The sequence below is a fragment of the Mya arenaria genome, chromosome 3 (assembly GCF_026914265.1).
Source record: "Mya arenaria isolate MELC-2E11 chromosome 3, ASM2691426v1".
Lineage (NCBI taxonomy): Eukaryota > Metazoa > Mollusca > Bivalvia > Myida > Myidae > Mya > Mya arenaria.
Window position 1 is genome coordinate 35736049 of NC_069124.1, and position 24979 is coordinate 35761027.

The 24979-nt window shown below is 35.6% G+C and overlaps 2 protein-coding genes across 2 annotated transcripts in view; one reads left to right on the top strand and one right to left on the bottom strand.

Moving 5' to 3' along the window:
* The window catches only part of LOC128227190 (B-box type zinc finger protein ncl-1-like), a 72376-nt gene extending 67520 nt beyond the window's left edge, over positions 1-4856 (top strand). The window contains exons 12-13 of the mRNA XM_052937479.1: positions 990-1141; positions 3869-4856. Coding sequence (XP_052793439.1) covers positions 990-1141; positions 3869-4177 — 461 coding nt within the window. The 3' untranslated portion in view covers positions 4178-4856. The remainder of the gene's footprint in view (positions 1-989; positions 1142-3868) is intronic.
* Positions 4857-16310: 11454 nt separating this feature from the next.
* LOC128229276 (uncharacterized) lies at positions 16311-23262 on the bottom strand. Its single transcript, XM_052941103.1, has 4 exons — positions 22852-23262; positions 21764-22168; positions 18394-18501; positions 16311-17698 (listed from the first exon to the last, which is right to left on the bottom strand). The coding sequence occupies exons 1-4, from the start codon at positions 22987-22989 to the stop codon at positions 17609-17611; spliced, it is 741 nt and encodes a 246-aa protein (XP_052797063.1). The 5' UTR covers positions 22990-23262; the 3' UTR covers positions 16311-17608.
* Positions 23263-24979: the final 1717 nt, after the last annotated feature.

Here is a 24979-nt window from a genome sequence, read left to right on the forward strand (position 1 = left end):
AATATGCCGTGAAGGTTGTAGAGTGAGACATATGCCGTGAAGGTTGTAGAGTGAGACATATGCCGTGAAGGTTGTAGAGTGAGACATATACCATGAAGGTTGTAGAGTGAGAAATATGCCATGAAGGTTGTAGAGTGAGACATATGCCGTGAAGGTTGTAGAGTGAGAAATATGCCGTGAAGGTTGTAGAGTGAGACATATGCCGTGAAGGTTGTAGAGTGAGACATATGCCGTGAAGGTTGTAGAGTGAGACATATGCCATGAAGGTTGTAGAGTGAGAAATATGCCATGAAGGTTGTAGAGTGAGAAATATGCCATGAAGGTTGTAGAGTGAGACATATGCCGTGAAGGTTGTAGAGTGAGAAATATGCCATGAAGGTTGTAGAGTGAGACATATGCCGTGAAGGTTGTAGAGTGAGAAATATGCCATGAAGGTTGTAGAGTGAGACATATGCCATGAAGGTTGTAGAGTGAGAAATATGCCATGAAGGTTGTAGAGTGAGACATATGCCATGAAGGTTGTAGAGTGAGAAATATGCCATGAAGGTTGTAGAGTGATAAATATACTGTGAAGGGTTTAGGGTAAGAAATATGCTGTGTAGGTTGTAGAGTGAGACATATGCCATGAAGGTTGTAGAGTGAGAAATATGCCATGAAGGTTGTAGAGTGATAAATATACTGTGAAGGGTTTAGGGTAAGAAATATGCTGTGTAGGTTGTAGAGTGAGACATATGCCATGAAGGTTGTAGAGTGAGAAATATGCCATGAAGGTTGTAGAGTGATGATATGCTGTGAAGGGTTTAGGGTAAGAAATATGCTGTGTAGGTTGTAGAGTGAGACATATGCCATGAAGGTTGTAGAGTGAGACATATGCCATGAAGTTTGTAGGGTGAGAAATATGCCATTGAGATTGTAAGGTGATAAGTTTGCTGTTTGTGTTTGAATTGAAATAAAAATTAGACATTATGATTATATGGAAACTATTTCAGGCCATGTAGTTGCTGTTGACAGTGTGTCGCCAACTGTGTTTGTGATTGATGAGGCTGGAGATCTGATTAAGTGGTTTGATTGCAGTGACTATATGAGGGAGCCTTCCGATATTGCCATCAGTGGCAAGGAGTACTATGTCTGCGATTTCAAGGTTTGTCATTTCAGGCATTGTACAATTTGTTTTCGTTGGCACAGCTTAATGATATGGGTACATTCTGATGTTTGCAAGAATTTATGCAAGGCATCCATTTCTTATCGCATCTCTGAGATATGACCGCTGGATGACATTGAAGTAGTATGATGACTTATTTTGAAGCTTAATATGAATTAAGTTGTCTAGCTGACAGAGATGCTTTGACTGAGAGTTGTAATTAGTTTCTTTTCATTGAGTTTTGGTAGAGTAATCTTCGGAGGATAATATTAGCTTAAGGGTCAGTTGGCTATCACTCTGACCGATAAGGCCAAAGCGGTAGTATTTATCATGTTTCTGTGACTGTTTGTTGCCATCTAAATGGCTTATGAAAGATACTGATGGCTATTTATCAGGAAGAATTTCAAGTGTAACAAGCAAATTTGTTGAATTGATATCCTCGTCTGATTGGGCTAAGTCAAGGAATGGAAATCAATTGTTGATGAAATATATAATATATGAGTTTGAGTTTGATTGCAACTGTTTGAAATAAAAAAAATATATTGTATATAATGTTACATTTAGAATTGTCCAAGAAACCTAGTTTAGGATTCCATGTTACCCAGATCCAAACTAATCTAAGATTTCATCAAGGCAAACATTCTGATTAAGTTTCATGAAGATTGGTCCAGATATATGCAAAAAATATAGCATCTAGAGTGTCCACAAGGTTTTTTTAAGATTTGACTCGGTGACCTCATTTTTGACCCCACATGACCAACTAGTTGCAAGATTTCATCGAGGTTTTCTGATTAAGTTTCATGAAAATTAGAGCAGATGTATTGCCTCTTGAGTGTTCCTAAGATTTCTGTAAGATATGACCTAGTGACCTAGTTTTTGACCCATATGACCCACTTTTAAAACGCAGTCGAAATATAACCTAAGATAACATTCTGACCATTTTTGAACTTAATCAGACCAATCACCACCATAAGATAGTTTCCGACAAGATTTTTGAAATATTTGACCTAGTGACCTAATTTCTTATCACATGTGACCCAGTTTAAAGCATGTCCAAGAGTTCATCAATGAAAACATTCTGGTCAAGTTTCATGAATATAAGACCATACATATTGCCTCTAACGTGTTTCAAAGATTTTTCTAAAATTTGACCTAGTGACCTCATTTTTGACCCCATATGCCCCACTTTTACAAGCGGTCCATATTTCATCAAGGGGTACACCATGACCAAGTTTGAACATAAGCCGACCAATCATTTCCATTCCAGACAAAAAAATTCTAAGATTTGACCTTGTGGCCTAATTTTCAATCATATGTAACCCAGTTTTAAGTAAGTCCAAGATTTCGATCATCAAGACAACATTTTGATTAAGTTTTATGAATATTTGACCATGTATTATGCCTCTAGTATGTTCCAATTTTTTTTCTAATATTTGACCTACTGACCTAGTTTTTGACCCCATGTGACCCACTTTTTTAAGTGATTCATATTTCATCAAGGTTTACATCATGACCAAATTTGAACATAACTTGACCAATCATTACCTTGATATTGTTCCGGACAAGATTTTTCTAAGATTTGACCTAGTGACCTTATTTTCTATCATATGTGACGCAGTTTTATTTACGACCTAGAGTTCATCAAGGAAAACATTTTGTTAAAGTTTCATGTATAATGCCTCAAGTATGTTCAAAAGATTTTTCAAAGATTTGACTTAGTGACCTAGTTTTTGACCCCATGTGACCCTCTTAAAAGTGGGCGAGATATGATCAAGGGAAACATTCTGACCAAGTTTGAACATTTTCTGATCAATGCCTACCAAGATATGGTACCGGACGGACGGAAGGACAGAATGATGGACGGACAACGCCAAAACAATCTCCCCCTCCCGAAATCTTCGATTCGGCGGTGCATAATAAACGCATAAATGTTTACAGTTGGTTCCAAAATAATTTGAAGTGACATTTTGAAAACAAATGAAACATGATAGTCATACTTTGACTAAAACTACTTCATCAACACCAGTGAGTCCCTTTAAACTATACACTTATAACAAGGGGAGCAAATCTTGCTACATAGTGGAGCTGGAATATCTATGTTAGAATTATTGTCTATTTTCTGTCACAAGGGAACAGTTTTTATACTTTTATGATTTTAATTCTAGAATGAAGTCACTTCTTAGGTAAATTGTTTTTTTATAGACTTATAGGTTAAAGTAATTCTCCATATTTTTCAAGTTTATATAACCACATTGTTTTACACAAAACAGTCAATGCAAATGTCTGGCCGACAGTTGGACATGTCCGGTATATTTCAATTATTTCATCATTTCAATTTACACCCTCCTGGGGCGATGACCAATAACCTACCACATATCAATTGGGTGTTCTACCCAACAAATGTTTATTATAGCAGTGTTTTCTTCACATATATCAGATGAGTGATTGAGAGCCAACATTGGCCCCTTGCTTAACATTCAGTGACAAAATTAACACACAACCTGTAAGGTAACTGCATCTAAACATATCCGATGCAATGCTGAGCTGATAATATTATGATTCATTTCCCTTGAAAAGCAGATAATAGTCCTTCAAAAAAGTCCTTAATAAGTCTTTGTGTTAGTGAAGTTCTGTAGGAGCAGAGTAAGGAAGTCTTCCAGTGTGTATTGTAAAGATAGAAAAATAGCAAGTAAAAAAGGATCAGAATGCAATTTTTTCACATTTTAGGGTCACTGTGTTGTGGTATTCAACGAGGACGGCCATTTTCAGAGGCGTATAGGCTGTGAAAACATCACCAACTATCCCAATGGTATCGACGTAAGCGATGCTGGAGATGTCTTGATTGGTGACAGTCATGGGAACCGCTTCCATGTGGCGGTCTTCCAGAGGGACGGGTCACTTGTCGGAGAGTTTGAGTGCCCCTATGTAAAGGTCAGCAGATGCTGTGGCCTAAAGATTACCTCCGAGGGTTATGTTGTCACCCTGGCTAAGAATAACCATCATGTCTTGGTTTTGAACACCTTATATATTGCTTAACAAGAAAATGATTCACAGTGTTTCGATCAGTTGATGCTTTTTATTAAACTGTTTTAAAAAGTTTTCCATATTGAGCCAGAGCTCTGTATTGTCATTTCGCTGTGATTTACCATTTACTTGCTAGCAATTACTGGATTATTAGGTTTACTAAACGATTGTTACAATTATAGACAAACTCCAGTGCAGTGTGTTTTGCTGCATTGTGGTACATTTTGTCAGGAATAATTTAAACGCAAAGTGAATATTTTTCCTTCGACTATATATCTTACAAATTGTGACATTCTCGTTTGCAGATGACCGGTTATTTTGTATCCAAAGTTTCAAAAGCAGTATACTTATACTTATTGTTTATTTTATGTAGATACATATTCATAAAGTGCTTACATTGATATTATAGTTTGGATATTTTTATATACTATAAAGTTTATGATTTTTGTCTAAATAAGTTGATTTATTTTGTTTCAAATTTTGGCATATCATTTACTCTAATTTAAGGATTTATATTCTTACAAACATGAACAGTTTTAAAGTACAAATTAAGTAAGAAACCTTGTTTTTTAGTGAAAATTAGTGATCAGGAAATATACAAAATATGGGTGAATAGATTTGAGCAATGTTGATTTTTTGTAATCTCAGATTCCAGATGCAATGATTTATTTTTGATTTACATAACATTGTATTATTATTTTTCAACTGTTGAATTTTTTTTTTGGGGGGGGGGTATTTATAAAATGTAAGGTTCTAATTATATTTATAGCCTGGTTTTGGTTGACATGTATGCACATAGTGCTTTTGTCTATTACAATATTACAGACATACAGAAAATTTAATGCCAAAATAGTAAAATCTGGTTTTGGCTTTTATAGTTAACTTGTTTTTTATCCAGGAATGTCTTCCTTGAAAATGGATTCTGTCAATATGTTAAAATGCTCTTACCTTTAATCCACCGAAGTTCTAAGAGAAACTGGAGGTGTTTTTGTTATTGAATAATACATTCTGTGATCTTCAGGCCCCAAGTTATAACAGTTATATACTGCAGCCCTTGCTTAAGTGTCTAGTCATATATACTCAGTTTCATCCTTATAACATGACTTTTTTTGCCGTGCCTTATGGAAATTAATTTTTCTTCTTTATTTTTTAAGTGTTCATAGTTATAATATGGCTTTACATAATAAAAATAATCATTTAGAAAATGTTGACCAATATTATGTGTTTTGTTTGATTGTTTTCCTTGTACATTTCTTTTATTGTACCCATTTATAAAAATGTAAAAAAAAAATAACAAAAAATATTGAATTGCTCATCTTGTGTTGTTTGATTCATCCAATGTATGGATGGTGACAACAGAATGCATATTTTGTACATTACAATTGTTTAGTGTATCTAATCAAAACATTGTTATATTTACATGTTTATTTGTTAATTCATTGAAGTTTATTTGGTACATGCCATTTTGTTAAATATGCCATAGTAGATGTAGAAAAGAGTTAGATACATAAAAAAGGTTAGATACATATATTGATACTTAATATTTGAAACTAACATTTGGTTTCATAACAGAAAGAAAAATTTCAACATAACAGTAAGAATGCTAGTGCTCCCTTTTGAGTGCCCAGCATTTATTTGTTTATTTGATTATTCAAGAGCGTTGTTTAAGCAAACACGCAGACAATCTAGATTTAGCATATTAACAACGATTTCATTTCATTTATAATGTATATTAGTGTTCATTGTTCTCTTGTCAAATTTCAGTTTTGTGTTTTAAATATTATATTCATATAGTTAAAAAAGATTTAAAAAAAAAAGTTTTGTAAAAAATGTTTTTAATATTTGAATGCCTTTATAGTTTTGAAATGTTGCATTTAACTTTTTGATTCTTCAAACGTTTATTAGTTAATGTGTTATAATTAACCGTGATTATTTCATATTTATGAAAAGAGTATGTCCAATATTGATTGTCCAATATTGATATTTTGAATAGTTATTTACAGAGATGTGATTATCATTGATTATCTTTGGTGCAAAGGTTTTGTACTTTCTTACATGATTGTAAAAATACCTTGAAAGTGCATACATTAAGAAATCCTCCACTTATTTTTCAAATATGGTTAGCTTTTTGTGAATCCGTTAAATTTTCCTTTCAAGGTATTTTATATGGCTTCTATTCTTAAATACTCTTAAGAAAGTGGTAAACTTTGTTTCTGAAGACTATTATGTTATTCTGTACATACTAAACCTAGCTACTGCAAATATTTTAGGAGTATTTTGTTATTTTCATACTTTCAAAACAGATGATTTTTACTCCTATAATCACAATTATTATGAATTAAGTCTTGATTTACAGTGCCAAATTTGTGCTAAGCAATAAATAATATCCATGCATTTTGGCATTTTATGAAACTTACTCAACTAAGAATTGTATGTTTAAGATGTTCTTACATTTTGAAAGAAAATATAAATTTGAGTTGTTAGATTACTACTGTTACTAGTCAATGTTTAAGCTGTTGCTTACAAGAAAGGCCTTAATGAAACATATCAGCTAATAATTGGTATCCTTTAAAAGCATAATTACAATATAAAGTACTTATTTCTTTTGAAATATATATTTGCAATTTTAAATTACTATTTGTAACAAGGTATTTTATTGTTATCTAATCCATTTCTATCCAGGGATAATATTATGTAGTTTTAAAACTTGACTGTTTATATTTGTCACTGTAGTACATTTTGGTAACCATGTTTTTGGTTTTAAACTGAGTTTTAATGTTATGTGCTAGCATTTCAGAATTCAGAATTGATCTGTTGTCCCGTCATAAGAAATTTGTGATGGTGAATAATATTTTGTTTAACAAGTACTTAACATCCCTTCAATTGATTATGAACTTGTATTTGACTTGTTCTGAAAAACAAGATTGCAGTGTTTTTGCTGAAAGAGGTGTATCAGTTTTGTTTAGTTTGTTTCTTGTTTTTTTTTATTATTTATACAGTATTTTCTCTCCTTTTTCTGCTAAAAGTTTATCAGCAAATTTTTGGTCAGGGTTTTGGGGGAGAACAAGTGTTTTAATTGTTCTTTTTACTATTATTTTGAAAGTTTACCGGGATTTACCTTCTATTGATTCTTATATATAATTACCATAGTTTACAAATTATACACAATTGCAATTTCATGCCATTGTACATGTTTATCATTCAATATTCAAGCTTGCTTATTATTATTTTACTGTGATTTTTTATCACCTGATTTTAGTTTATACAAAATAACTAAAATTTCCCTCCTGATGTTAGAAGTTCATTTTTTTGTGTTATATTTATAGGTACAAGCATACCTTTTCTGATCAATGTATTTTTGTTGCATCATTCTTGTTAATATGTTGAAAGTTATATTTAGTTTAGTTAGGGCTATTCCAGTAAAACATATGTCCCACCCCAGGAAGGCACTTTCAAAATGGACCATCCCCCTTCAGAAGTTTATTTGATGAGAAAAGAACCCCCTTTAGAATATTTTTTGAGCAAATTCGGACCCCCTTGAGAAGTTTATTTTTTTATACGTCTATATGCAAAGATTATTTGCAATTACTCTTTTGTAACTCTTTGATCAGGTGAGCTATATAGGACCTTAGAGCTCACCCTAGTTTCTAAGCCAATCATCACCCAGAGATTTTCAAATCTTTGCTCGAATAGGTTTCATATAAGATCACATCTGCATCCAATTAGTTAATTATTATAACTAGGTCAACAGACATGGCGCGCGCCAAATGAACTTCGAGCAGCCAATGGGCACGCTGTATACGGCCTTGTTCGATGATTGGCTTAGAAACTAGGGTGAACTATAAGTCGGTTACAGCTCATGTAATGGAAAATAACAAAACTTATTACTGGGCTTCGCTTGTAATAAATTTTGTTATTTTCCATTAATAAATTTGGTTATTTTCCATTATATGGACTATAACCTACACACCACGGTTCTCTTGTTTCTTCATATGTTGCTATAAGTGCATATTAAGCCACATGAGGCTGAAACTTTCACCCATGTAATTATATACAACCTTAAAATAACTTGTGGTCGAAATGTTAAGGGGACGAAACATTCGGATTTATAACATTTACGCAATACGTACAAATTATGATTTCTAATAAAATTCTAGACAACTGTTGTCAATTTCAGGGGTCGACACTAACCATTTTTCCAAGGGATCCCGAAGGGACACCAACATTTGAAATCAGGTGTCCCTTCCTGAAATTAGGAGTCCCTTCCACTTTTTACATTTTTTCATTGTTGAGCCTGTTTTAATATTAAATTCAACATCCTTTTACTTTTCAATTTGTAATGCAAGTATAAACCACCATAATTATTATACATGTTTTCAGCAGCATGTAATGACAGGTTAGTAGCACTGAATGGCAGTGAGGTATATTTTGGTCTCTAAGTTGGTAGATTGGGTTCAAAAGCGGGAGAATGTCTAAGTCCCTTCTGTTTTCAGTCAAAAACAGAGATGGATACAATGTAAACAAAAACTTGATGTTGTTACTATTTTTAGATTTTTGGAAAATACGCATAAAATACATCATGGTTCAGGGTCTTGTCAAATGTCGGTGCTTTTCATTAAGAAACTGTAGGAATATTACATCTGGCTTGTGAAAACTCCAATCAATATTTAGTAGAGCTGTTGATAAATCAATCAGACTGCCCAACAGTCGTAGTGCATACTGGAAGAGCAGACGACCAAAAATTGTGTATACATGTTAATTTTCGCGCCAAAAAGTCATAAAATTTTATAAATTTATTGAATTAATGAATAAAACCCTGCAAATTTTATTTCTATTATTTTTTATCAAGGCATAAAATATATGTCTTTAAAATTAACAAAGAATATTGATAAGTTGAATGCCAATTAACAAAGAATGCTGAATGTAGGATGCAGTTCTTTTGTGTCGTAAATGTTACTGTAAATACTCAAATTTCGTATCATATTATATAAAAGGTATCATCAGAGTTGGCATCTTTTTGGGCGGTTCTGACACATAAGCAAAACAATTCCACATAAGTATTTTACCGATAATAAATCTCTGTCAGCTCTGACCTTGTTTAAAATGTAAACAACAAAACGGAAGCGTTAACCTGCATGCGCCTGTGAAATGACCTGTTTATTTATAGATTCATGACGTAACTATAGTCAAATAGTCAGCTATACTTTCGCTTTGATGAGTCCGATAATGATAATTAATAATATTGTTTTGACATGTGCTGTCAAGAAATTTAGGGAGCCCGAATTTAGGTAATAAATTAATTAAATGCTGCTTATTTATTGATATTTAGCGTTTATCAGTCAGAAATTTAAAGTGTCCCGACGAAATACCGGACTTCGAAGTTCAGGTGTCCCTCCTGAAAAACTGGTGTCCTCGGGATCCCGGGACCCCGTTAGTGTCGAACACTGCAATTTGGTATACTTACCACGAAACGTATCCACACATGCGGCGCAACTATTGCTTTCTAGCCAATTTTGTAGGTTGGTCTTCGACCACGACTTTACAAATTCTGGCGCCTCCGCCATCTTGTTGTCAAGGGACGCAACTTCTTCTGATTTCCGGTACCGCGGAACCGACTCGTAATATCGCGAAAATTTGTATCCAAACCAATTCCGTACACGACGTTCGGTAACATATGTTATATGGATAAAAAAACCCGGTATTTCACCATCGGGCAGTGAATATAAATGAGCAGATACGGTCAGAAGCAAAAAAGAAAATGACGCCCCCCTATAGAAGCGAAATTGGACTTATCACCACCCCCTACAGTAGCAAATTAAGAAAAAGACCTACCCCCTACAGAATTTCTTTATTTTGCCGTCCTGGGGTGGGACATATGTTTAACTGGAATAGCCCTTACTATCTTGAGTGGAATTTTGAATTATACATGATTTCCTCTGTAACAGCATGAATAAAATTTGGTTACCTTTGAAATATTTAAATGCATTACACCGACTTTAATTGAGTTTAGTTTCAAATGCCATGATTCAGAATTCTGTAACTTGTGTTTTTGATGAAAGCATGCATTAAATATCTTAGAGATTAATTTACATATTTTGTCATAAAAATATGTTGTCTCTCAATTAAATGCACTTTAAATGACAATATTGTCTTTGGTTGCATTAAATAAATAAATAGATATGCATTTAATTGGTAAACTCTGGAGTATCGTTCCCTGGTTATGAATCTGTCGAAATCTTTGCTAGTATTAGTCTTCCAGATGTGTTGAAACATTCAAATCTTGAAAACATTGCAAACATTTTTCAAGAAACTTGTGATGAACAAATTGTGCTTGCAGTTGTCTTTTATGAGCGATTAGTCAATAATACCTTTTGGATGGCAATGGTGTACCTGTTTACGTGCCCATACATAGAATGTGGGGTGTATTATAGTTGCGGCAGGCAGTTACCAGTATTTTGTCTGATCAATAACTTCGTCTATTAATCACCAAATTTGGTCAAAATGTTTATGGTCATAAAATCTTTGATAAACAGCCATATCACTCTAGTCATTCAAGAAATATGACCCTTTAATTATAGAAAAAGAATCGCTTTTGTCCGATCAATAACTTGAGAAGCCTATGTTTAATCCTAACCAAATTTAGTCAGAATGTGTATGGGCATTTTATCTAGGAGAATGCTATTAACCAGTCATATCACTTTAGTCACTCATAAGTTATTGTCCTTTAAATATAGAAACTGCCTAAAATCAGTATTGTCTCATCAATAAATTTAGAATCCTTTGTCCAATCATCACCAACTTTGTTCAGAATGTTTATGGGTATAATATCTTGGTCAGGTTTGACAACCAGTCAGCCATGATTCCTCTGTCAGTCCAGAGTTATTATCCATGAATTGGCAAAAAATGTTTACAGTGTAACCACTAGTCACCACACTTAGTTTGATACAATGAAAATGGGGTAACATTCTTTTTGTTGAGAAATTATCGATGGATCAGTTTACTTTTTGTGTGCTTTTTAAAGAGAGGGATAGCAGTAATTGTTGATGCTTGATTTCTTATCATTACAAACTTACAGTTTTATTCATAATTATATTGATAACTTATGATATTTTTGTCTGTCACAGTTGTTGAGTTATAGCTATCAAAATGTAGCTTGCATTATTTTAGTTTTGATAAATGAGCAATATTGTAATTAAAAACAGGTAAAATTGGTAATCTAATTCTTAAGATTTTATTACAATTATTATGATGGAACAACTACAAACTAATATTCTAATCATATCCAAAAGGTTGCATATCACCAGATTTAACTATTTTTGATGGTATTTACAGTGTATATTGCTCATGAATTAGCAATCCATCGATAACAGATCTGGCAATATCTCACTGAAGCTTACATTTCTTCCAGATATACATTGTAAGTACATGTATGTGGAACATATATTACCCCAAATACTGGTAATAAATTTAGATACTTGTTAGTTGTATACAGTGTCAACATTCCATTGTTTTTACACACAATAATTTTGCTTTTACAGGCATATTGGATTTATACCTTTGAGTTGTTAAAACAAATCATTCTGGTTGAATTCATCAATTGATAATTTTGTATTTGCAACGCCTAACCACCAGATATTGTTTGCCTATTTAGTATATATTATTCACTTGGCAACTTTTAACTGCCTGTGAAGTGTAATGTTACACTAGTATTGTATTTTTTTAATTTTACATTCAATTTGCCATCGCTTCACCAAGTGAATTGGGGGGCTATATGCATCATCATGTTGATTTGTCCTTCTTTCCCGTTTCTGTCCAGTCCATATCTTTCTCAGTCATGGTCAGATTAAAAAAAAAGAAAAGAGAAATGATCACTATAGCATGACCGATGTATCACGCACAAGACTGGTGTCCCTTTCTTTCATGATCAGGTCACAGCAACATTCTTAAATAAGTATGTTTTGCTATATAAGCCTTACTGATAATAACATGTCGTCCAGTCCATATCTTTACAGTACAAGGAAAGATTTTAAAAATATTTGGCAGAAGTGAACACCATAGTGTTTAGACGTTTCACCCACAAAATCTGTATCCATACCTTCAAGGTCAAGGTCACAGCAATCTTCCGAACTATATAAGCCTTACTGATGGTAGTTTGTGTCTGGTCCATATCTTTGTCATAGGTCAGTTTTTAAAAATATTTGGCTGAAATGACCACCATAGTATCAAGACGTACCATACCTGAACCCTGTCTATACCTTTCCAGGTCATGGTCACAGCAACCTTCTGAACTAAGTATGTTTTGCCATATAAACCTTACTACCAATATTTTCCAATCTCGATCATATCTCTACAATATTGAATTTTGTGGATGTTTACCTTCAGTGAAACACGTCCACTTGATAAAATGTTCCATCCAGGCAGTATTTTTGAGACTTACATGCAGGGGTATTAATCACATTCTGTGATAGCTCTAGTAAAGAAAATCCCTTGTTTCAAAATGATATTTTGCTTTGTGTAGAAAGTCATTGCTGGTTCAAGTTAGCTCTTTTCAACCAGTTAAATTTTGAAACACGCATGTAAGCAGCAAAACTGGCCAGTAGTTGAATGTGTTGTTATTTAGCCAGGGTATATTTTCCCATGTATATCTCAGCATTATTTAATTTTACTTCATTTATACACGTATTCCAACCAGACTGGAATATTGTCTTCTATACAGTTGTATTCATATATTTTGAGAAGTCGCATACTATTTCCTGTGTTAAGTGAAATAAAGGTTTTTTCTTTCATTCAGTTTATTTTTTCTTTTTACCACCATACCATATTTCATTTTTGATAGTTCATTAAATGTTTTCTGAATTAAAACATTAAACCCTCATTTGGTAATCAGATTTGTGGTCTTGCTGATGAACATCTTCACAGACTTTCTGAATAAGTTTCTATTCGAAGAAAAAGGAGGCTTTACGACTAGCGTCGCCGTTGCCTTAGGAACTAAAGTTAGTTTTAGGGTACATTGTGTTAGGTTAAAGTCAATAAGTTTTATGCCCTTCATTCAATAATACTTAAAACTATGAAGTGCTAAAGGTGAGCTATTGTGATCGGTCTTTGTCCGGCGTCCGTCCGTCAGTCAACAATTACTTGAAAAACTTCTCCTCTAAAAACTACCAAGCCAAATTCAATGAAACTTCACAGGAAGCTTCCTTGGGTGACCATCTACAAAAATACAACAAGGGGTCACGATTAATCAACAAAAACAACAACAAAATGGCCGACTTCCTGTTTTGCTTTAAAAAACATCTCCTCTGAAACTACCAGTCCAAATTCAATGAAACTTCACAGGAAGCTTCCTTGGGTGACTATCTACAAAAATACAACAAGCAGTCACGATTGATCCACAACATCAACATGGCTAACTTCCTGTTTTGCGTTAAAAAAACATCTGCTCTGAAACTACCTGTCCAAATTCAATGAAACTTTGCAGGAAGCTGCCTTGGGTGACCTACAAAAATACAACAAGGGGTCACAATTGATCAACAAAAACAACAACAGCAACAACAACAAAATTGCCAACTTACTATTTTGCTTTAAAAAAGTCATATATTGACGAAAGTTGGTATATAGGAAGAGTTCATCATATATAGTTAGTGTATGGAGACCTTTCATGGGACTGTGTTCGGGGCCAATAGGATCAAAGATGAGGCCACTGTTACTATAAAATGAAAATGGTATGTACTGAATAACTAAAGTTGGGGTTGAAATATTTTGACCAAACTTGATATAAAAAATAGATCACCCTTAGGTAATGAACTACTTTAGACCTGACATATTGTGACCAAACTTGATATATAGGAAGAGTCTATGGAGACCTTTAATGGGACTGCGTATGGGGCCCCTTGGGTCATGGTCACTGTTGATAAAAAGGGGAGAAAAAATCAGATGAAACTGAATCTCACAAGAAAAGCTGAAGTTCTTCTGTCAATCATTTTTTTTTCAAGTGAAATTAAGTAAAGAAAATAGAACCTTTTCGCTTTCACCCCTCGAACTGTTAGTGCAAGCATGTGGTTATTTTAAGGGGAAAATGTTCAATATTCACTTTTCTGCAAATAACTGTTTTCATGCCGCAAGGATCGTCTACCGTGTTACCCAAGGAAGTTGTGCTAAGGTCTGATTTTATTGTTTGTGAACATGGTAATGAAAGGTCAAGGATGCAGATTTTTACATAGAATTTTATTATGCCCCCAAAGGTGGGCATATTAAAATTGCACCGTCCGTCCATCTGTCCGTCCGTGTGTCCGGCTCAATAACTCGTGTCCGGGCTGTAACTTTCCCTTGTATGGACAGATTTTAAAATAACTTGCCACATGTGTTTGACATACCAAGACGTCGTGTCGCGTGCAAGACCCGTGTCCCTACCTCAAAGGTCAAGGTCACACTTAGTCTTTATACACAATGGAGTGCTGCATATAGGACAGAGTATAGGTTGTCGTGTCCGGGCTGTAACTTTCCCTTGTATGGACAGATTTTAAAATTACTTGCCACATGTGTTTCACATACCTATACGACGTGTCGCGTGCATGACCCGTGTCCCTATCTCTAAGGTCACGGTCACACTTAGTGTTTATTCACAATGGAGTGCTGCATATAAGGACATAGAGTATAAGTTGTTGTGTCCGGGCTGTCCCTTGTATGGACAGATTTTGAAATAACTTGCCACATGTGTTCCACATACCAAGACGACGTGTCCCATGACAGACCTGTGTCCCTATCTCTTAGGTCAAGGTCACACTTGGGTGTTTATTCACAATGGAATGCTGCATATATAAGGACATACAGTATAGGTTGTCGTGTCCAGGCTGTAACTTTCTCTTGTATGGACAGATTTTAAAATGACTTGCCACATGTGTCCGACATACCAAGACGACATGTCACGTGCAAGACCCATGTCCCTACCTCTAAGTTCAAGGTCACACTTAGTGTTTATTCACAATTGAATGCTGCTTATAAGGACATAACAGTGTCGGTTGTCAAGTATGGGTGGTATTTTGTTATGTTTAAAGGCAATTGAATATAACTTGCCATATGTATTTGACACGAAAAGGCAAGATCAACTTTTCATGTACTGACCTTGTTCATAGGTCAATGTCACAATCGGGGGCATTCGTCACATACTGTGACAGCTCTTGTTTCAATTGAAATTCAAACTTTCGTAGTCAATCTTTGAAAACAAATCAATTTCATTAAGGCCAAACATCCACCAAATATGAGGCTATTTTCACTGATGGGCATTAAACTTTGTGCATAGATTCATTCAATCAATATATCTCCTGCTATGTTCATGGTATCTGCCAACTTATACAGGCTTTTGATGCATATTCAAGATTAAGGAACAATTGAAAATAATTGTCAGCTAAGTCGGCCAAATTTGCGAAATGTTTTGTCTTCTGATGGAAAGCTATGTTTGTGTGACATCACTATGTCATTTAAATAAAGTCCAAAACCAACAGTGTTTTTATTTGTCTAGTGTAGATAACCTTTGAAAAGCAAAGAAAGGTAGTATGGTACTTCATGTCAATACTGACTTGGTGCTTGTACAAAGATTTCCTTAAGATAAAGACCCTGATCTTTGACTTGTATTCTTGTTTTCCAATTGTTCAGTATAAAATTGTCTGTTGTTTGATAAACATGAACTAAATATGTAGACCTACTAACTCCAAAATTATAGGGTCATCATACTGACCAAGGAGTTCATAAAAATGAAGCTTCATTATCCAACTCTAACCTTTTTTTTCTGTTTGCATATAAGTGGCAAAGAGCAGCCTACCTTAAATATGTTAATGGTTCTGATAACTGAGTTTGCTCACAGGGTATTGTCCAGCATCACAGATCAATTTGAAATATTTGCCTGTAAGTTTAAGAGATGTTGCTATTTTGTCAGTCAGTCCCCATTTCACTTCCACCTCTTAACTGACAGAAGGAATCAAAACAACCTTGCAATATTCCTGAAAGCCAAAGAGCAATGTGCATTTTCCAGCCACGTACCTTCAAGGTCATGGCTAAATTTGAGAGGTCAAAGGTCAGGCATTTGTTTATATCTGTTCCATATTCCATCAATGGGAAAATTTGTAGTTGTCCCAAAGGATAGGCAATGTTTTTGTTTTGGGTTTTATTGTTTCTTCTTAAACAAAGAAATACATGTTAAATAGAATAACATGCTCAAAGTCATGTACAGGTACATATGCATGGATATTGTAAATAAATGGCAACGAAAAAGCTGACATAACTAAATTTTCACAAAAAACACAATTTATAACATAAGGAGCTGTCACCCGAACATGACAAATGTCTCCTAAGTAAGAGAAATAATGTATAATTATGTTTCGCATTCTGAATAAAAAGGTTTGATTGAAATCCTAATGTTACAAAAGGATACCTGAAAAACAAAATATTTCTAATCTATATTCATCAACATTGACCTTCAAATGTGACCTTCACTTTGAGGGTAGAGCTATATATCAGGTTTGTAATCCTACAAACAATAAAGCTATGGTTAAGAAAAAGTGTTATTACACTGATCAAAATTAGCCTAAGCCCGTAAGCCCTGCTATGGTAAACTGCTTTCTGGTCTTGCTAAAAAAATCTCAATTATTTTTAGCAGGGCTTGTTAAAATTTGTTGATGACAAGCGCTATTACAGTAATTCAACCTGATCATAGGTTCTGTTGTTCTATTTTTTTAATGTTATTGAAACTAGATGCTTGAACACCCCCCTAATAGCCTAATTACCTTTCAACATTTAAGATCTGTGAGGTGATTTGAGATTATGTACAAGATACCTTCAAAGTTGGATGATTGACAATATAAGAGTTGATGCATAATAATTTCCAGTAAAGCTTGTATGCATTCTCATGACAGCAGATGCCAGTTATACAGATAGCTGTTGAAAGGTCAATTAAAACTTGGTTACCAATGTGTGTTACAATATGAAAACGGTCACTTTCTTGCAACTTTCTCAGCAGTTAAGCTATAAAACATTGCATATTTTGGAATACCTGTTTTTAAAAATAACCTTGACTGTTGTCAAATCTGGTGACCATGACCTTTGATCCCCTAACTTGACATTGTCACAGTGTCATCACATGTACCATAAAAACAATACACATGCATCTTATGCAAAGTCTTACAATGCTATGGCTTCTTACACAGTTCCACTAAACCCAACTCTCAACACCATTTATCACAACACTTCATGGACACTTATCCAATTTTAAACATTCCATTGGCTTCTTCAACTGTTGACTCCACAATATTCATTCAGCAAGACCATGTTTATTACAAGTTCAACCTACATGCCAATGTGGGAGGGCAGGCAAGATGCTGTTGTTTGATTGACAGTTTATTTTACCACATCCAAAAGAACCAATCAAGTATCATTATGGGACAGACATCATCAGGAGTCTGGGCGTGCAAGATGCTGTTGTTTCCCCAGCTGCTGCTGCTGTTTGAGGAAAGCTATCACTTCAGGAGACCTCATCAGTGCCTAGAATTGTAATGAAACCTTGTTGTACTTTTTAGGAAATGTGTTCATAAAAGCTAATATAATTTATTATTTTATTGGTTGTCTCTTTCAACATTTATTCAGTACTGCTTAAAGGGTATTTACACATTTACTGGTACATGTACATACAACTCCTGTTATAACAATCTTAAAGGTCAAAAGTGTAAGACCCAAAATAAATCCATTATTGCATACAGTTCATCTTGTAATGATTTCACATCTAGTAAAATAACAATACAACCTTTATTTTGCTTGGCATCAATTTAGCCTCTGAAGTCTTACATAATCACTTTAATCTTCCAAACAATACAAGGCAGTACAGGTTTTTGACCAAAAAAATTGTTGAAGGTAAAATACAAATGATTTTTCTGACAGCATGTATGACTTAAGTGTGATGTACGGTTAGTACTGGCTAGGGATGAAACAATGATCTAATTTTGTCGAAAATTGATTGTTTACATGGACGATCACAATTACATGTAATTGTATTATCTCAGAATTTATTATCTTCATATTGCAGTTTTCTATGAAAAAATATACAGTAGCGTATTTGATTAAACTTCTAAACTTTTTTAATTACATCATTATCCATGATTTTTCAAACTGACTTGTCAGGTTTTTCATATGATAGATTATAATTTGGACTGATCTCTAGGATATGTGTTCTCAATACCTACCATCTTCTTTTCTGCGAGGATTTCCTCCAGTGATGGTTGGAAGCCTGAATCGGACATGACTGGTGGGTCGGGGTCCTCTACCTTAAGGCATAGTTCTGATTGGGTTGCCTGAAGAGAGTTTTTAGTTCTGTGGTCGACTGATTATTTCAATTCATGAATCTAAACATTCCACTTAATAATATCCAATACTAATTGAAAACATTATAGATACTTTAATAAACAGTTAACAAGAGCACCATGCCAAAAGTGTCAACACTTTTCTGTTATGTTTCTATCAAGGAAGGGAAGTAACTCAACACTTCTTTGAGTTATTGGCCTTGCTGCATATTCATAGAACTGTCTCTCACAACAGGTGTACCAAGCTTCATGGGAATATCTTGAACAGTTTTTTGCTTATGTTTAAGGTTATCTTGTTTTGTACCCTGACAACAACAATGCCAAGGCTATGACAATTACTCTTAACTTTAAAGTCATTCAGTGGTTGGAGGGATATGCAATTAATTGGTGCTTGTGTACAGAATTTTTAAAGTTAAATTTTATGTAAAACAATGACCATAATTAAAATAATGCATTTTTAATAGCTTAATGCACATTGTTTGTTGACCATGAAACAAGTTTTAACAAGAGATGTTTGTCAAACATTATGCCCCCCCTGAGCGCCATGTTGTCAGGATTATATGGACAATTGAATGAAATATGCATGGACCGAAATGACAGCTGATTTGTTGCCGTTAAGGCAGTTTTAAGATTATGACCATTAAAGTGTGAGGATAGAGTGTGTTATGACCATGACCTTTGACTCTATAAACTCAAAATCAAGAGTCATCAGCTGGTCACCAGAAACCTAAATGTCAAGTTTGAGGGCCATGGGTGCAGGCATTGTCAAGTTATCACTCAGACAACCTTTTATCATTCAAGGTCACTGTGACCTTGACGTTTGGCCCAATGACCGTAAAATCAATAGGGACCATCTTCTGGCCAGGCCCAACCTCCAAGTCAAGTTTGAGGGCCATGGGTGCAGGCATTGTCGAGTTATCACTCGGATAACCTTTTACTATTCCAGGTCACTGTGACCTTGACCTTTGGCCCAATGACCCCTAAAATCAATAGGAACCATCTTCTGGCCAGGCCCAACCTCCAAGTCAAGTTTGAGGGACATGGGTGCAGGCATTGTCGAGTTATCACTCTGACAACCTTTTACCATTCCAGGTACATGTGACCTTGGCCTTTGGTCCAATGACCCCCAAAAACAATAGGAGTCATCTACTGGTCAGGCCCAACCTCCAAGTCAAGTTTGAGGGCCATGGGTGCAGGCATTGTCAAGTTATCACTTGGACAACCTTTTACTATTCAAGTTCACTGTGACCTTGACCTTTGGCCTGATGACCCCCCAAAACATAAGGGGTCATGTACTGGTCAGGCCCAATCTCCAGGTCAAGTTTGAGGGCAATGGGTGCAGGCATTGTCAAGTTATCACACGGAAAACCTCTAACCATTCAAGGTGACTGTGACCTTGACTTTTGGCCAGATGACCCCAAAAAACAATAGGGGTCATGTACTGGACAGGCCCAATCTACATGTCAAGTTTGAGGGCCATGGGTGCAGGCATTGTCAAGTTATCACACGGAAAACCTCTAACCATTCAAGGTGACTGTGACCTTGACCTGTGGCCTGATGACCCCAAAAACAATAAGGGTCTTCTGCTGGTCAGGCCCAACCTCCAATTCAATTATGAGGGCCATGGGTGCAGGCATTGTCGAGTTATCACTCGGACAACCTTTTACCATTCAAGGCCACTGTGACCTTGACCTTTGGCCCGATGACCCCCAAAAACAATAGGGGTCATCTACTGGTCAGGCCCAACCTCCAATTCAATTATGCGGGCCATGGGTGCAGGCATTGTTGAGTTATCACTCGGACAACCTTTTACCATACAAGGTCACTGTGACCTTGACCTTTGGCCCGATGACCCCTAAAAACAATAGGGGTCATCTACTGGTCAGGCCCAACCTCCAATTCAATGATGCGGGCCATGGGTGCAGGCATTGTTGAGTTATCACTCGGACAACCTTTTACCATTCAAGGTCACTGTGAACTTGACCTTTGACCCGATGAGCCCCAAAAACAATAGGGGTCAGCTACTGGTCAGGCCCAACCTCCAAGTCAAGTTTGAGGGCCATGGGTGCAGGCATTGTCACGTTATCACTCGGACAACCTTTTATCATTCAAGGTCACTGTGACCTTGACCTTCGGCCTGATGACCCCCCAAAACAATAGGGGTCATCTACTGCTCAGGCCCAATTTCCATGTCAAGTTTGAGGGCCATGGGTGCAGGCATTGTCGAGTTATCATTCGGACAAGCTTTAAAATTATTTTAACATTAAAGGTCACTGTGACCTTGACCTTTGACCTGATGACCCCCAAAATCAATAGGGGTCATCTATTGGTCAGGCCCAACCTTCATGTGAAGTTTGATGACCATACGTCCAGGAATTGTTGAGTTATCACTCGGACAAGGTTTGGTCTACCGACGGACCGACCGACCGACATGCCTGTGCAAAGCAATATACCCCTCTTCTTTGAAGGGGGGCATAATAAAATGTTTTATTGGATGAAACCTGAAACAATGATTTTGACAACAACACTAGTGCTCATTAGTTAAGTAAGTTTGGTGGTTGGAAACCCTTGTATAAAGTTTCAATGCAACACTGAACACATCAAATAGTTACTGAGATACATACATGTATATAGACTTATACATGCTTACATGTACATACAAACTTTTAGCCAGAATTTTTAAGTCAAATAATGTGTGTAGCGCCTTTATTTGCACTATATTCAAAATGGATTAAATAAGAAGGTATAATGGTTGAGAATCCTTGAAAAAAGTGTCAATGCAAGGCATCTAGTTACTATTTTTCAGTGTTGTTTTTTGAACATTCACAATCACAAAGATTGGACATGTCAGCTTGTACAGATCTAAATGCAGACTTATTCTCTTAAATTTCTTCAAACCCAAGGGGTTAATAGGGGCATGGCTTTGGTTTTCCTATATACTTTGGTAAATTCACTATTTTAGGCACTTGGCGGTATTTTGGCAATTCCAAGCGCTCTGGCCCCATCCCAAAAAAGGTAAAAAAAACACACAAAGGTAGTTGCTGAGATATTGACTTGTGTGCTTACATGCAAAACCTTAACCAGAATTTCTAACTTAAATAATAAAGGGGTATCAATTGTATTTAATCCAAGATAGAGTTACCTGACTTTATCTGACACCGAGGGTGAGTAGTATAGTTCTCCTTTTTCTTCAAATATATGCGAGCTTACAAGCCAGTTTATAAAATCACTGAATGTATCACATGTTTCTTACCAAATCACTAACTGATGAGCAAGAAGATCTGCTCTTCCTTCCCCGGGGCTTATGGGAGGTCTTGTGCTTATCCAGCCTATCCTCCTCTCTCCCACCCCCTTCCTCACTATCCCCAGTACCCTCCTCCACCTTTACTGCCCCGGGGTGAGGCAAGATCTCCCGAGGGGCTGTGGGAATAGAGCCTTGAACAGGGTTGAAATGGTTGCCTTGTAAAAACAGGGCATTAAATCCGTTAAAACCCTCTGGTATGGATTGAGTCTGAGTGATGGCACATGTCACGCTTGGAACAATGGTTTGAAAGTCTACAAAGTTGCTCATCATCCCTTGCATAAACATTCTTGAACCACTTCTATCCTGTTGTTCACTAGATGCCAGTGGGCCACTCAATTCACTAGTCCTATGAACCTGAAATACATCATGGCACAACAATAATGCAAGAACTATCAAATGTCTACTTTTGTGTTAATGTTTGATATGTTTAACCCAATATTTAAGGACTTTTTTCATGTGTTAATACTGTATGAAAGCATTAGGGCCATGAGCAAATGTAATATGCTTCATGGTAATCTCCATCTATTTTGCAATGTCAAAATAAGAAAATCTCCCTTAGCCTTAAGTAGACTTACCACACACCTGGAAGCCCTGACTGCACTGCAGCTCAGTGTAAAGTTGGGCAGATCCTTATACATGTACCCCCAACCTGATGGAAATATTCCGCCTGCCAATCACACAGAACACTCACCTTCCTGGAAGCCCTGACTGCCCTGCAGCTCAGTGTAAATGTGGGCAGATCCTTATATTCCCCGACCTGATGGAAATATTCTGCCTTCCCGCCATACACAGAACACTCACCTGGAAGCCCTGACTTCCCTGCAGCTCAGTATAAAGGTGGGCAGGTATTTATATCCCAGACCTGATAGAAATATTCCGCCTTCACTTCACACACCAATCACTCACCTGGAAGCCCTGACTGCTGACAGCTCAGTGGAATGGCGAAGTGTAAAAGTGGGTGGGTACACAATAGTCATATCCTACCGCTTGCTAGAAATACCCCCAACCCCCCTGTCTTCCACACCCAGAACACTTACCTGGAAGCCCTGACTGCCCTGTAGCTTAGTGGAATGGCCAAGTGTAAAAGTGGGTGGGTCCTCGTATCCACCTGCCTGCTGGAAATAATCCCCCTCTACATCCTCGTCCTGGCTTCCTTCAACCTCCATCTTAGACATTCTCTACTTTTACTTTTTCAGCAGGATTGTTCCTTACTTCTTATGTGCTACACAAGCTTGTTTTTAAAGAATATTATCAAAGTTTGTGTTTTTCAGCAAAATGTGTCAAGAAATTCTAATTTTACAGTAGAATAATGGTCAGTTGCAGTGATAGACACACAAAGAGTCAGTGACAAACTATTCTGATGCAAAGCAATATAATGATATGGACTTGGTCATTTAATAAGGTTTTGCAGAGTCACAGATTATTATATTGCAAGAACAATATGGACATGAACACTTATGCTGTCTGTAGCTCAGGTTTAGCAACAGTAACAACTTCTTCCCCCTCTAGAAAGTCATCCTGCAAGAAACATGGTTGAAGTCAGGATATAAGCAAATTGAATCTGAATGGTATACATGAAGCAATAAAAGGATTTTCAAGGCATATAACATATATATACAGTACCGTATGTAGAATTCTCATTCAGCAATTATTTAATGCAACTGCAAGACTGAAGAGTACTTGAAACTTAATTGCTTCAAAACTGCAAACAAATATACTTTTAACAAATACTTTAGATAGTGTAAAACAAACTTGAAGTTACTGGCTAAGGTCACAAATCCGAACACTTTTTGAGGTTTTTCACAATCATCTTGGAGAGTTTTTGTTGTTGTAAGTTAAAAATGCTTATAAAACATCTTTGGTTTATGTGACAACATCTGTCAAAGTACAGATTCACGATCTCAACAATTTTATGTCGAAAATCGTTCATTTTATAGACAGTAAATCGCCCTTAAATTTATGCTAGGGAGGGCACAAATACAGAACACTTGAAAACCGAAAATACATGGTCATACAATAATAATTAATAAGTATGCTATATTAAATAAACACTTAGCTGCAAAGTTATTTATTGTTTCCAATATTTTTCTAAACATGCATTTCAAATGTAAAGCGTGATTTCTATTTATAAATATCTTGAATGTAGGTACAACATACATGTAACTGCTTGCGCCCACTGACATCATTCCCCCCTGTGCTGCATTTTGATCTTTAAGCGTATAAATATTGAATGGCATTTTTTTAGAAAAATACTCAACAAAACAAGATGAAACTTCGCAAGTGTGACCAAGGCAAGCCTTTGCATGATCTAGATCATCAAATAATCAATCACGGTAAACAAACGTGTGTTTTAGCTGGTGTTCGGGTTTTGTGCCATGTTCGGAAATGTATTGTCAACCAGTAAACCTAATAAATGCAAAGAATGAAAAATATTCTAATAATCATGCATTTTTTGCTCACTTACAGAACTATAATAAAAAAAATCATTGTGATCATGAATTGATCAACCAGATTATACAAAGTTCTACACACTTGTGTTCATGAAAATCTACTGTTTTGCTGACCTCTAATGGTGATATTGTATATTGTGGTATTAAAATGTTTGTAAAAGTCAATAAATCACGATTTGCACAAGACCTTTACTTTTAAGTATACAATACACAGAGCTATACTTACAATATCATATATCACTTTAATAATCAAAGAACAACTAGGGCATTTGGCAACATCTTCTCCTGCCATTAAGTCCTCCTGTCAAAGAGAAAAAAATGAAATATAGCTGAGCATTTCACCTCCTTTTGCAGCGGCAGAAATTAGGCTACTTCTCAATTGAAAAGAGTATATTTTACAAAAATATCTTATCTTTTTAACCAGAAAAACAAAACAAGAACAACATGAATAAATCATTGTTTGCGCCGATGTCATTTGTGATTGTTTCTAATTGTATCTCTATTTGTTTTTTACATTGAATCAAATCATTTCTGTGTTACTGTTACTGTTACAGGTCCAAAATTGGAAGCTTTACATGTCAAAATTTCCCAAAAGTGAAAAAGACAGTGCTCTTTCTAATTTTTAAAAAAGAAAAAGTAGCATATGATAAAGGATCATTTACTATTTCTGGGCGATACCAGTACCACCCATCAAAAATGTGTTGTTGTTAGCAAG